This window comes from Amphichorda felina, assembly GCF_050947745.1.
Source record: "Amphichorda felina strain 45539 chromosome Unknown scaffold_2, whole genome shotgun sequence".
NCBI lineage: Eukaryota > Fungi > Ascomycota > Sordariomycetes > Hypocreales > Bionectriaceae > Amphichorda > Amphichorda felina.
In genome coordinates this window covers 2,771,025-2,783,387 of record NW_028145048.1, presented here as the reverse complement: position 1 = coordinate 2,783,387, position 12,363 = coordinate 2,771,025, and the positions used below count along the sequence as shown (strand labels likewise).

At 51.4% G+C, this 12,363-nt stretch overlaps 5 protein-coding genes and 1 non-coding gene across 6 annotated transcripts; 3 read left to right on the top strand and 3 right to left on the bottom strand.

The window, feature by feature from the left end:
• Positions 1–485: 485 nt before the first annotated feature.
• Positions 486–556, bottom strand: ACO1O0_002415. Its single transcript has one exon. It is a non-coding gene; the product is annotated as a tRNA-Asn (tRNA).
• A 121-nt stretch (positions 557–677) lies between these two features.
• On the top strand, positions 678–1,154 carry ACO1O0_002414 (uncharacterized protein; the record flags this gene model as incomplete). Its single annotated transcript, XM_083191884.1, has 1 exon — positions 678–1,154. The coding sequence occupies one exon, from the start codon at positions 678–680 to the stop codon at positions 1,152–1,154; it is 477 nt and encodes a 158-aa protein (XP_083053098.1).
• Positions 1,155–1,758: 604 nt separating this feature from the next.
• ACO1O0_002413 (uncharacterized protein) lies at positions 1,759–3,476 on the bottom strand (the record flags this gene model as incomplete). Its single annotated transcript, XM_083191883.1, has 4 exons — positions 1,759–1,965; positions 2,027–2,865; positions 2,930–3,063; positions 3,136–3,476. The coding sequence occupies 4 exons, from the start codon at positions 3,474–3,476 to the stop codon at positions 1,759–1,761; spliced, it is 1,521 nt and encodes a 506-aa protein (XP_083053097.1).
• An 852-nt stretch (positions 3,477–4,328) lies between these two features.
• Positions 4,329–6,171, top strand: ACO1O0_002412 (alpha-N-arabinofuranosidase; the record flags this gene model as incomplete). The annotated part of the gene is given in 6 exon segments (XM_083191882.1): positions 4,329–4,435; positions 4,502–4,696; positions 4,777–4,931; positions 4,949–5,052; positions 5,115–5,578; positions 5,631–6,171. The coding sequence occupies 6 exon segments, from the start codon at positions 4,329–4,331 to the stop codon at positions 6,169–6,171; spliced, it is 1,566 nt and encodes a 521-aa protein (XP_083053096.1).
• An 808-nt stretch (positions 6,172–6,979) lies between these two features.
• Positions 6,980–9,700, top strand: RAD3 (TFIIH/NER complex ATP-dependent 5'-3' DNA helicase subunit RAD3; the record flags this gene model as incomplete). The annotated part of the gene is made up of 7 exons (XM_083191881.1): positions 6,980–6,983; positions 7,119–7,250; positions 7,306–7,559; positions 7,613–7,729; positions 7,782–8,112; positions 8,172–8,269; positions 8,330–9,700. 7 exons carry the CDS (start codon positions 6,980–6,982, stop codon positions 9,698–9,700), a joined length of 2,307 nt encoding a protein of 768 aa, XP_083053095.1.
• Positions 9,701–10,009: 309 nt separating this feature from the next.
• ACO1O0_002410 (DDHD domain-containing protein) lies at positions 10,010–11,953 on the bottom strand (the record flags this gene model as incomplete). Its single annotated transcript, XM_083191880.1, has 2 exons — positions 10,010–11,827; positions 11,945–11,953. 2 exons carry the CDS (start codon positions 11,951–11,953, stop codon positions 10,010–10,012), a joined length of 1,827 nt encoding a protein of 608 aa, XP_083053094.1.
• Positions 11,954–12,363: the final 410 nt, after the last annotated feature.

Genomic DNA, 12,363 nt, shown 5'->3' with positions numbered 1-12,363 from the left:
CCACGTTGGATCTTCAGCTGCAGCCCTTCAACTGCATGGGAAGCCTGAGGTGGTCTGTCAAAGCCACCCTGAGTCCTTCCTGGCGATCCATCACACGTGTACCCAACCCATCAAGACCCTAGCAAGCGTGAAAGAAAAATAAAGCTTCCGATACTATAAACAAAATTACTCCTAAATTTAGTCCTTTTTGTACAGCTAAAGTATGGTTCCCTAAAAAAGTACCTTCAGATACTATATCTCTAAATCATAAAGACATAGAAGCTATAACTAAAAATAGAGCTATATATACCATTATATAACTATTATTAAATAAATGCATAGATAATGCAGCATTTACTGTTAAAGTAAATAATGAAATACTAGTATACAATGGTCATGGAGATGGAGAAACTAAATGGAAAGGATGATCTTGAAAATTACTTCGAATTAAGTTAGTCATTTTTATATATATATATAAATTACACAGCTAAATCATAATTAAATCAAGCCTCTAAGATGAATCGAACATCTATCGCGATATTAACAGTACCATGCTCTACCGTTGAGCTATAGAAGCATATACGGAAAAGGAGTGACTCGAACACCCAAGTGTATAACACAATGTTTAGCAAACATCTCGCCCTACCTATGGAGACTACATCACCTGTTTCTCTATCTTCTCTTCACTCTCTACCAGAATGCGCCTTACTGTGGCTGTCCTTGCCCTGGCTGGCGTCAGTGCCGCTGCTGAAACGCACCCTCGCCTAAGCTCCAACAGTCCCCCAGGCGTCAGTGCGGCCGGCAAGAATATCCGGGGTCTCAGCACCCGACAGTCCTGCAGCAGCATTCTAGATGAATGCGGTAGCGGATGTATGGACAATGACGGTGAGTGCTGTGACGACATCCTCGGAGAATACTGTCCCGATGGCGAATACTGTGTCACGGGAGGCTGCTGCGAAGACGGGGAGATCTGCTACGGTATTAGTGACGACGACGAGGATGATGATAATGATTACGACTACGATGATGATGATGACGGTGACAGCTCCACCTTGTGCCGCCGCAAAGGCAGGGGCGGTGGTGGCGGCGGCGACGATGAATGCGATGATGCTCCTGGTGTACACATTCCTGCACTGCTCATTGGTCTTGCTGCACTCGTTCCGATCTTGATCTAAGAGGATCATGACTACAACAACAAACGCTCGCCCGGAGTTCACAGGTAGAACGATAATCAACGGCATAGCATAACTTGGCTTGGCTCATCATAGGCAAACGACAAGGGAGAATTCGAGAACACATGGTTTTAGGAAAGCACTCGTACTTATTAAATATCATCACATATACTATAACTTACAAGTTGATTTAATTTATCCTCTTGAATTTTCCTCTGCAATACTTCCAAACACCTGATATGACGACGGGTATGCCACTATTGGTGGCATCCTGGTCATGTAAGACATCAAGTAGGCTATTGGAAAACGGCAAAATTCCATAGAGACAAACAAATATCTTGAAGATAATCTATACTTATGTAGAGCCTGTCCAGGACATATGGTCAGGCTGAAATCCATGACCATCGTCCTAGCGTGAGCTGTCGTTAGTAAATTAAGCACTCAAAGCTGTGGGCTATGAAAGCCTTGTCATTTATATCTGTGATTATATATATATTTATGAAGCTAACTTCAACTCTAGTAGTATGTATCTATTTCAGCTTCCTGGGCCCACGGTGCATAATACGACGAATACACAAACACACAGGCAGCATACCATCGAGGCACATTATTCTCTCTCATCGGCATGGACCTGCTGCTTGCGCTCCGCCTCTTCAACCCTGCGTTCGAGGTCACCCAAGACGACGGCCTCGCGCTTCATAGTGGGCACAAAGATAGGCGCCTCGGTGAATAGGTACCGCATCTCCTCCAGTGGTCTCTTGGAGGTTTCAGGGAGAACGCACCAGAAATATACTGCGTTGGTGAAGTTGCAGACCTATCAATATGCCATTAGCAAGTTGACGGAGCGTGCTATGCAAAAAAGACTGCCGGCTTACAATGAAGAGGATATACCACCTCCACCCGATGCCAGTGGTATCGTCGAGTGCTACCGAGGTGGTCTGTGCAATCATGGCATTAAAGGCTGTGTTGACCATAGTGGCGATGGAGACGCCCTTCGCCCGGGTTTTGGTATCAAAAATCTCAGCAGGGATGATCCACGATAGCGGCCCGCAGGTTGCGCTGAAGGAAAAGTTGTACAGCCATGTCATGACGATGAATGCCCAGCTAGCAGACGTGTTGGTCTGCCCCTCTCCCGGGGGGAAGAGAGCAAGGAGACAAGTGGCAACGATAAAGGAGATGCAGTTGCCGACGTTGCCTAGGATTAGGGGCCACCGGCGACCAGTGTAATCGATCAAACTCATGCAAAGACCCTGTGCAACGAGAGCAAAGATATTGGAAATGGCCTGATAGCGGAGGGTATCGCTGCCAGAGATTCCGATCTTTTCATAAATAGCCACGGAATAGTATTGGATAGCCGCAACACCCGTCATCTGTATGGACGCCTGCACGGAACAGGCGATCCAGAGGCGCCTCAGACACGATTTATCGGTAAAGAGCTCAGTATACGACTTAGCCGAGGCCTCATGCTCTGCAGCGATAGATTCCTGGATCTGAGCATATTCGGCCTGGACCCATGGATCGTTGATATCCCCATGGGCGTGGAGCTTCGCTAGGGTCTGTAGCCCAAGGTCCAACTTTCCATGGTCAATAAGCCAACGAGGCGATTCGGGAAAGAGAAGAATCAAAAGTGCCAGGATTCCCGCGGGAATGTTCTGAATTCCGAGGGGTACACGCCACTGCTGTTCATTGTCATCGCTGATGCCAATATCCGCGCCTAAATAATAAACTATCAGTTAATTTGTCTCGGGTGGAGGCAAAGGTCCGTAGTCTGAAGGTACCGTAAGAGATCCAGGCGGCTGCAAGAGCCCCGACTCCCAGCATGAACTGCTGAAGAGCGGTGACTGTACCACGAATGTCAGGGTGGCACAGTTCTGCTTGGTAAATGGGAATAATCATGACCATCTGTCCAACTCTGGAGAGAGCCATCAGCATACATATATAGTTTGACGCAACACAACGCCTCTCTGGCACGGATCAAACTCACCCCAGACCAGCAATAGCCCTTCCGGCCATCATGTAGGCAATGTTCTGTGCGCTCGTCTGCAGAGCGCCACCAAGCAGGAAGACGACGGCGCCGATGAGGATGGTCCACTTGCGGCCGAGCTTGTCACCCGAGGGTGCAGCAGCGAGGGCACCGAAGAAAGCACCGCCGGTGAAGACGGAGACGACGGCGCCGATCTGGGCGGGATCATCACCAAACTTAGAGACAAAGGACTTGGCCGCAATGACCTGGGCGATGACACCAAGGTCGTAGCCGTAGGTGAGGGAGCCCAGGGAGGCGAAAACGCCGACGAGCCACTGATACAACTTTGGCGGGAGAGCCATGGTGACACGAAATAGGATAGTATACAATTTTCTCTGGCGACATAGAGCGTCGTTATGTCAGAGCTCAATGGCGGTACTTATACCCTGCGACTCGGTGCGTCCCCCTCGAGTCTGCGAGCCCTTCGCTCGCCCCCGTGGGGCCAGCGGATGCCGGTGATGCTGAGTGCTGCCCCAGTGAATGGGTAATCCATCGCCTGGTGTGATCGTGGGCGACTGGAAATTGAGTCCGTCAATGGAGCCGATCCTCCTCCGATCTAGGGAGCCGGAGACATGGTGAAGGGTGCGATTGGTGCGGCTATGGGGAAGAATCAAGGTCCCCACGTGGTTCGATAGTTCAGAAGTCGAAACGTAGCTGGGTCGATGCGTTAATTGCGGCACCGGTTCGTATGACGAGATCCTGGCGATGCGAGGGGACTGAGAATGGTCAAATGCCCAAGCCAAGGCCGTAGATTCGCGTTGCCTAGACTTTGGCGGGTTCGTGCCATGGGGGCTATGGGGGATTGTGAGAAAGAAAATGTCTGTGTTCGAGGGTACATATAGTGGAATGGGATTCTTGATTCGTGCGCCTAGGACGAAGCTCTCGGGACACGAAACTCCGCATCCCCCTCCACGACTCCAGTATTAGTTGCTACCGTCCCACCGCGGGGATCTAAGGACGGGGCCAGTCCATGACTCCATATTCCAGAGTCTTGGCTTGGAGAGCATTACCACATAACTTGCCTACCTAGGTGCGAGAACGGCCGGAATCAAAAACGACTGTCAAGTCAAGTTCCCTCAAGCCCAACTTACTGACGTCTCTCTCCCTGCTCCTTATTCGAATCCGACACTGCACTTTCAGACCATTGCGGCATCATGGCGACTTTCACCAAGATCTCCGACAGTGAGCAGCCTGTTATCTCGGTCAATCCTGCCCACAGGATTTCTCGCATCGACGACAACACTTATGGCGGCTTCACAGAGTGTGTCCCAACCTCCGTTGAGATAGGAATTTTATGTAGGTAGTGAGATGCTGACTGAGCTTGCAGGCACATGGGCCGCTGTATTTACGGCGGACTCTACGACCCAGGCAGCCCATTGTCAGATGAGAATGGATATCGCAAGGACGTCATCGAGGCATTCCGGGAACTGAAGTGCCCCGTTGTTCGATACCCCGGAGGCAACTTCATCGCAACATACCATTGGCAGGATGGTGTTGGTCCGCGGGAGAAGCGCCCCAAGAGGTAGGAACTAGGATCTCCCCATCTTTCTCGGATATCTACCGCCTTACCCACGCAGGCATTGGCTCACACAATCTTGGTAGAAAAGAGCTGGCATGGCACGGCATTGAGACCAATCAGTTTGGCACCGATGAGTTCCTCAAATGGTGTGAAATTGTTGGGACCGAGCCATATCTTGCCCTGAATTTTGGCACTGGCAAGAAGCCCCCAAGCCTGGAGAGAGGGTACCGGTGCCAACGTCTAACATCTTTCCAGGCACACTCGATGAGGCCATGGGCTGGGTCGAATACTGCAACTCCGACGACGACAGCCACTTTGCTAATATGCGCCGCCAGAATGGCCGCGATAAGCCGTACGGGGTGCGTCCTAGCCCTCTCTTAGTGTTTCCTTCATGTATGACCTATTTCTCACCTCTCCCTAGGTCAAATACTGGGCTCTGGGCAACGAATGTTGGGGCCCGTGGCAGATTGAGCAGATGACACAGGAGGATTACGCCAAGAAGGCCTATCAATGGGCCAAGGCGCTCAAGCTCCTCGACCCGTCGATTCAGCTCATCTTGTGCGGTAAGGAGGGTCCCACGCACTGGGACTACCATGTAACCAAGGAGTGCATCAATTACACCATGCACGTTCTGGGTAACAACGACGCCTCGTCCCTCATCGATATGCACAGCATCCACATCTACACCGCCTCAAGCGACCATCTCCAGAACGTCACCGCGCCGCGGCAGGCTGAGCGCGCTATCGAGATCACCGCCAGCCTTATCGACCTTGCCCGTATCGAGAATAGGGTTCCGCCCAGCATCAAGCGACAGAAGATCTGTTTCGATGAGTGGAACGTCTGGGACCCCGTAAGAGCGCCTGGTTGGTTGGGCGCCGAGGAAAAGTAAGATATCGAGATGGTTGCACGAAGTTGTTTTGCTGAACATTAGCCACAGGTACACTCTTTCTGACGCCTTGGCTGTGGCCAACTGGCTCAATGTCCTCGTCCGCCAATCCAAGTATATCGGCATGGCCACAATCGCTCAGTCCGTCAACGTCATTGCGCCGCTCATGACAACTAAGACCGGCCTAATGAAACAGACCACCTGGTGGCCACTTCTCCTATTCAGCAAGTACATGAGAGGAACCACCGTCGCCTGTCATGTGCAGAGCGGTGAATATGAGGGCCCGACTCGGCCCGAGTGGATCAGAGGCACCATTGAGACGCCTTGGCTTGAGACGAGTGCAGCAGTCAGTGACGATGGGGTCGCCTCCTTGGTGGTTGTTAATATTCACGAGTCTAAGGCCTTCGCAACAAGGCTTGAGGGTATTCCCCATGGTGTTAAGGTAGACTTGTATACCGTGACGGGCAGTAGTGTGCAGAGTGCAAATACCGAGGAGAAGTCGGAGGTCCGCATCGAGGAGAGTTCTTGGGTAGCCCAGGATACTTACGAATTTCCAAAGGCATCCATGACTATGTTTAGGTGGAAACTGTAAGGATAGTTTCGAGTCCTAGGAATATGAGACCTAGGCTTTGGTCGTGTACCATAATAGCCAAGCCTAGCTGGCCGGCAGGGACAGTCACGTTCCAATTAACAACAATCATCGAAGGAAGAGTAAATGCGAGGGGAATGCTGGAGGAGATTTTCCTCTCGGTTCGTTAGTATACTAGGCATTAAAGCCCTGACGTTTCGTTAGCAGCAAGAGAGTTTGCTACTAGGGCGGTGCCCAGCTCCAGTCTGTACAACCTTTGAGTTGGGTTCGTGTATCCAGTGGACTGCGAGGATTGGGTGAGATTCAATTAAGTGAAGTGCTCTTCCCAAATAGTTCAACATGAAATATTCAGAACTGAGCTGAAGATGAGTGAGTGGAAGTTGTGGTGCATTTCACTGTGATGTGGCGTTTGATGGTGAGGAAGCTCATCACGTGATTTCGCGGTGCTTTTGGCGCCAGCATCCCTGTAACTTTGTGGAAACCTCGTCACGTCAGCGCCTCAGCGACCCAGCGCCTCAGACATCCATTAGAGCCGCAACCGTGAAGGAAGAAAACTTTGTGGACTCCAGCCTTCTGTGGCATCACGCTGAGGGTGCGTTCAGCCCTCTCAAGGCGCCAAAATGAAGTTCAATATAGAGTATGATGAGTCCCATATCTACATCTGCCGTGGCTCATCCTGTGCTCACCGATTCTACCTAGCGATCTCCCGGTGCTTTTCCCGTATCCCAGGATATATCCAGGTGGGTTCACGACCATAAAACCATGCATCAATACTATCTACTTGCTGACTGATATTGTGCCACAGAACAATATGCGTGAGTTAAAAGAGCCAAGCCTATCTATTCCAGGCTGACCATGGCGTTTTCACTCAAGATATATGTGCGACCTCAAGAGTATGGCACCTCCGAAGCATAACCTTCACGGCTGGGTTAGCTAACGCTAGTAAACAGAAACCCTGGACGCTGGTGGTCACTGCGTCCTGGAAATGCCTTCAGGAACCGGAAAGACGGTCTCTCTTCTCTCTCTCATCGTGGCCTACCAGCAGTATATGCCAGAAAAACGGAAGCTGATCTACTGCTCCCGTTCGTTTGCACCAGCCAATCTACATAGTCGAGGTCGATTTCTAACGACCCATAGGTACCATGTCCGAGATTGAGAAGGCACTGGTCGAGCTAGAGTCTTTGATGAAGTACCGAGCTGAGCAGCTTGGCTACGAGGAGGAGTTCCGAGGCCTCGGATTAACAAGTAGAAAGAACCTTTGTCTTCACCCTTCTGTCAAGCGAGAAAAGAGCGGTGCCATTGTTGACGCCCGGTGCCGGAGCTTGACGGCAGGGTTTGTCAAGGAGAAGAAGGAACGGGGCGAGAACGTCGATCTCTGCGTCTACCACGACGTGCGTCCCGAACACCCTCTAGTCTGATTGCGTGTTTACTAACAGCGCTCTAGAATCTCGACTTACTCGAACCTCATAATCTCATCCCAAACGGGGTCTGGACCTTCGACAGCATTCTTCGCTACGGCGAGGAGCACAAGCAGTGCCCATACTTCACGGTGCGGCGTATGGTAAGCGCAGTCTTTCCTAGTTGGCGTTTCATCGGCTCACATATTCAATTAGATGCAATACTGCAATGTCGTAATTTTCTCGTATCATTACCTACTAGATCCCAAGATTGCTGAAAGAGTGTCGAAAGACTTCGCCAAGGATTGCATTGTCGTTTTTGATGAAGCGCACAACATTGACAATGTCTGCATCGAAGCCCTGAGTACCGATATCACTGAGGATTCCTTGCGCAAAGCAACCAGGGGGGCTCAGAACCTTGAGCGCAAGATTTCGGAGATGCGGGACACCGACCAGGAACAGTTGCAGAATGAGTACCAGAAGCTTGTACAGGGTTTGCGGGATGCCGACGAGGCGAGGCAAGAGGACGCCCTCATGTCCAATCCGGGTAAGGAGACGCTGGTCCTCTGGAATTCGCCGGGGTAACTATCGCTAACCGTTCCTCAGCTTTACCAGAAGACCTGTTGAAGGAGGCAGTGCCCGGCAACATCCGCAGAGCAGAGCATTTTGTGGCCTTCTTGAAGCGTTTTATCGAGTACCTCAAGGTTTGTCATTTTTCTCCCACACAGTCTCACGTCTATTCATAGCTAATTACTCGTCCCTAGACTCGAATGAAAGTCCGCCAGGTCATTTCAGAAACTCCGCCCTCTTTCCTCGCTCACCTGAGGGAGCACACGTTTATTGAAAAGAAGCCGCTCCGGTTCTGTGCCGAACGACTAACATCACTTGTGAGGACGCTAGAACTCACAAATATCGAAGACTATCAGCCGTTGCAAGAAGTGGCAACTTTTGCGACGCTTGTTGCAACCTACGAGAAAGGCTTTTTGCTGATCCTGGAGCCATACGAATCCGATACCGCCGAAGTTCCCAATCCCATCCTACACTTTACCTGTCTCGACGCAGCCATTGCCATCCGACCCGTCTTTGAGCGTTTCTATTCTGTCATCATCACGTCTGGAACAATCTCGCCGCTGGAGATGTATCCAAAAATGCTAGATTTCCCCACCGTCATCCAAGAGTCCTACAGCATAACCCTTGCCCGACGTTCCTTCTTGCCTATGATAGTCACTCGCGGAAGTGATCAGGCCGCCATATCGACCAGCTTCCAAGTCCGAAACGAGCCCAGCGTAGTTCGAAACTACGGAAACCTGCTCACGGAGTTTGCCAAGATCACACCAGACGGCATGGTCGTTTTCTTTCCATCATATCTCTACATGGAGTCTATTATCAGCATGTGGCAAGGAATGGGCATTCTTGATGAGGTATGGAAATACAAGCTCATTCTGGTGGAGACACCCGATGCACAGGAAACCTCCCTGGCGCTGGAGACGTATCGCACCGCCTGTTGCAACGGCCGTGGAGCCGTGCTACTCTGTGTCGCACGAGGGAAAGTGTCTGAGGGTATTGATTTCGACCACCAATACGGCCGAACTGTGCTGTGTATTGGGGTCCCGTTCCAGTACACAGAATCGCGTATCCTCAAGGCCAGGCTAGAGTTCCTACGAGAGACCTACCGCATCAAGGAGAACGACTTCCTCTCCTTCGACGCCATGCGCCACGCCGCGCAGTGTCTAGGGCGAGTCTTACGAGGCAAAGATGATTACGGTATCATGGTCCTAGCCGATCGTCGCTTCCAGAAGAAAAGGACCCAGCTTCCCAAATGGATCAATCAGGGCCTTCTCGACGCTGATACGAACCTGAGCACAGATATGGCGGTCAGCAGCGCGAGGAGGTTCCTCCGAACAATGGCCCAGCCCTTCCGTGCCAAAGATCAGGAGGGCATCAGCACCTGGGGGTATGCAGACCTAATGGAGCACAAGGAGAAGATGGATAATGAGAGGATCCGCGAGCTTGAGGACGCATCGCTAAATCCAAATATGGCTACCGCCATTGGTGGCACCGACGCTAATAAAGACCCCTACGAGTACGACGACGAGGCCCTGGACCAAGAAATGATGGAGTTGGAAGGCTTCTAGATACAACTAGTACCGTGCTATCAGGGAATCAGAATCTATATTCCGCATAGGCTAGTATCTTGTTAAATACCTTAGCATTAGGCGTTTTAACTGGAATTGAATATTGAAACCGTCGTTGAAGTCATTGACTACATAGTCCGTAGTATAATCTATCATCTTCGAAAGCCGTCGAAATATCTAAGGGACTGAGACAAATAAACACTGAGTGCAAATGCATCGTAGCAAATACAGCCCCTGAACGCCATGTCTCACTTATACCGCTACACAGGCCAAGATCCAAACCTTCCAAGACTCCATAAAGCGATGCGATCATTGAACGAGGCGCTTTGTCGCTTTTACCGCCCGCATGGCAGGAAGTGCGTTTGCCCGTCCAGGTTTTCTTCCAACCTCCATACAGACCATTCGAATGAAGTCGTGGTTTGTCCAATAGCTGGTGTGGGCGCTCAACATGTTGAGATACTGGATCTCGAGTGGCCCGCCTCCGGACCGTAGATACCAGTCGATCTGGCCGTTGTCGTTGAGCAGGTAGGCCTTCTTCTCTGCAATTTCCTCCCTAGTAAAGTCGTGAACTTCGAGCTCAAGCTGCGACGGCAGCCGGAATGTCGGTGGTCGGTCGGTGGAATCAGGGGCCAAGGGGTTCACAACTGGGCCCATGCCCGGGACAACATGACGAAATGCATCACCAACAGCTTTGAAAAATGACGTGGCCGTGCTGGGAACGTGGGCGAGCTTCAAACTAGACGCGTAGGTCGAGTCCACAGCGCCATTCAGCAAGTAGGCAATTGGGTCCTCTTTTGCAAGCACGTTGTAGATGTTGTCCACCGCCAGGCATCCAAACGTTCCAACTTCTCCCACGACGTCACCGGCAACTGTGTCGGCTAGATCGGCACCTGGCTTGTGTCTACCACGCCGTGGCATGAGGGCTCCTCGTTCAAGGAGCAAGAAAAACCCGGCCGGGCTGCCAACTAGAAATAGGTTCTTGGTGTCGAATTCAAAGAACGTTGTTTCGGGCTCCTTCCGTGAAAGGTCAAGCGGCGGTACAACCGTGGGCTGGCGAGATAGCACTTCGAGAGCCATGGCGCTGCCCAGAGAGTGAGCTATGATGTGGACACGACCTTTCTCCGCGAACCCCGGGTTATTGCGACACCAGAGGCGATACACCCTATTAGCCTCCGATACGAGGGCCTTGATCATCTTACCCTTGTGATGTGACATGTAGAAGGGAATGTCGAACATGACGTCGGAAATCATGCTACGAATAGCCGGTATCGTTTTTGGCTCAATATCTTTGAGCCCGAACCCGTCTGTAGCATGTCGTACCTTGTCCTCCTCCTGGAGAGGGCCTCCATCCTCAAATGACAAGCCCATCCTCCAGTTCAAAGGCAAAATCATAAGCCCATTCTGCCCCTCCCGGAGAACCTGCTGGACAATGGGGCTTCCAAGTTCAAGGTTAACTGCCCGGCGGAAACCATTGATGGCATGTGTAAAATGAAAGCTCTCGACTCTTTCAGCGAACTTCTGCCCAATTCCGTGCGCCACAAGCACGAGGTCCATAACTTGCCCCTGGTCCTTGTCTGCCTTGCATGCTGCGCAAACGCCACTGCCGCGGCTCTCATACGACTCACTAGCTGCCGAGACTCCAGCTTCATTGGGCGGCTGCTTCTTGAGGTGTATACGCTCCCACTTAGGGCGATCGAAGCCTCTCACAACCGGTACCCCGACTGTCACCCCTCTCATAATCTTTGCGAGCGGCCTCCTTCCATAATAGGCGGACGGGCTCAAGCTCGGCTTCAGCATGAAGGCTTCCCGTTGATTCTTATACATGATATGGTAGTTGGAGAAGGGACGAAAGGTCAGTTCCGAGGTGGACTCTTTCTTGGGTTTAATAGGCTCTATTGAGCCTTCGGCTGCTGCTTCTCCGCAGAAGCACCGAGCAGCGCAGTAAGGATCCGACGAAATACTCGGCTGCCCTGCTGAAATGGTGTCTCTTGTTGGTTGATCGGTCTCCTTAGACCACAATCGGTGAGAAACCTTCTCCTCTCCTAGAGGGCCAACTTCAATGGCACACCTAACCTCGTCGCTCCACGTCTCAGTCCAAGGTTGCAACTCTTGGTAGCCCGCCTCCAGCTGGTTGGCAACTATTGGGGAGACAGGGACCATAGTATCCCTACTAATGTCAATATCTTATATCTACCCCAAATATAATAGGTCAACCAACCTGTAGAACCATGTGGCCCTCATTACGACAGCCATGTCGTTAACTGGGGACCAGTAAATAGGTTTCATCTGTAGTATTGGAAGCGAGACCATATGAAGCCTCGATACTCCGACAGCGACCTCCACAGACTGTTTATCATTAAGTTCCAGCGCCTCGCCCTTGTTTATCGGCCCGATTCCTGGGGGTTCCAGAACTTCCAAATGATCGGATTCTTCGTCACGAAGCCCTTCAGCAGGAACTAGGCTATCATATCGAGGAATTGACGCCGAGAGTTGCGGGGATTGTTCGCCGTTGGTGCCAACACGAACGAAAGGTTTGCCACAAATACCATCGTCGACCCCATATGAGCGAGCAGGAGCTGGGCTACCCACCGGGGTCTGAGCTCTTGATGGGTGATTCGTGGCCTGCGAAGTCGATCGAGGCCTTCCATCGCGTTCTCGCAGAG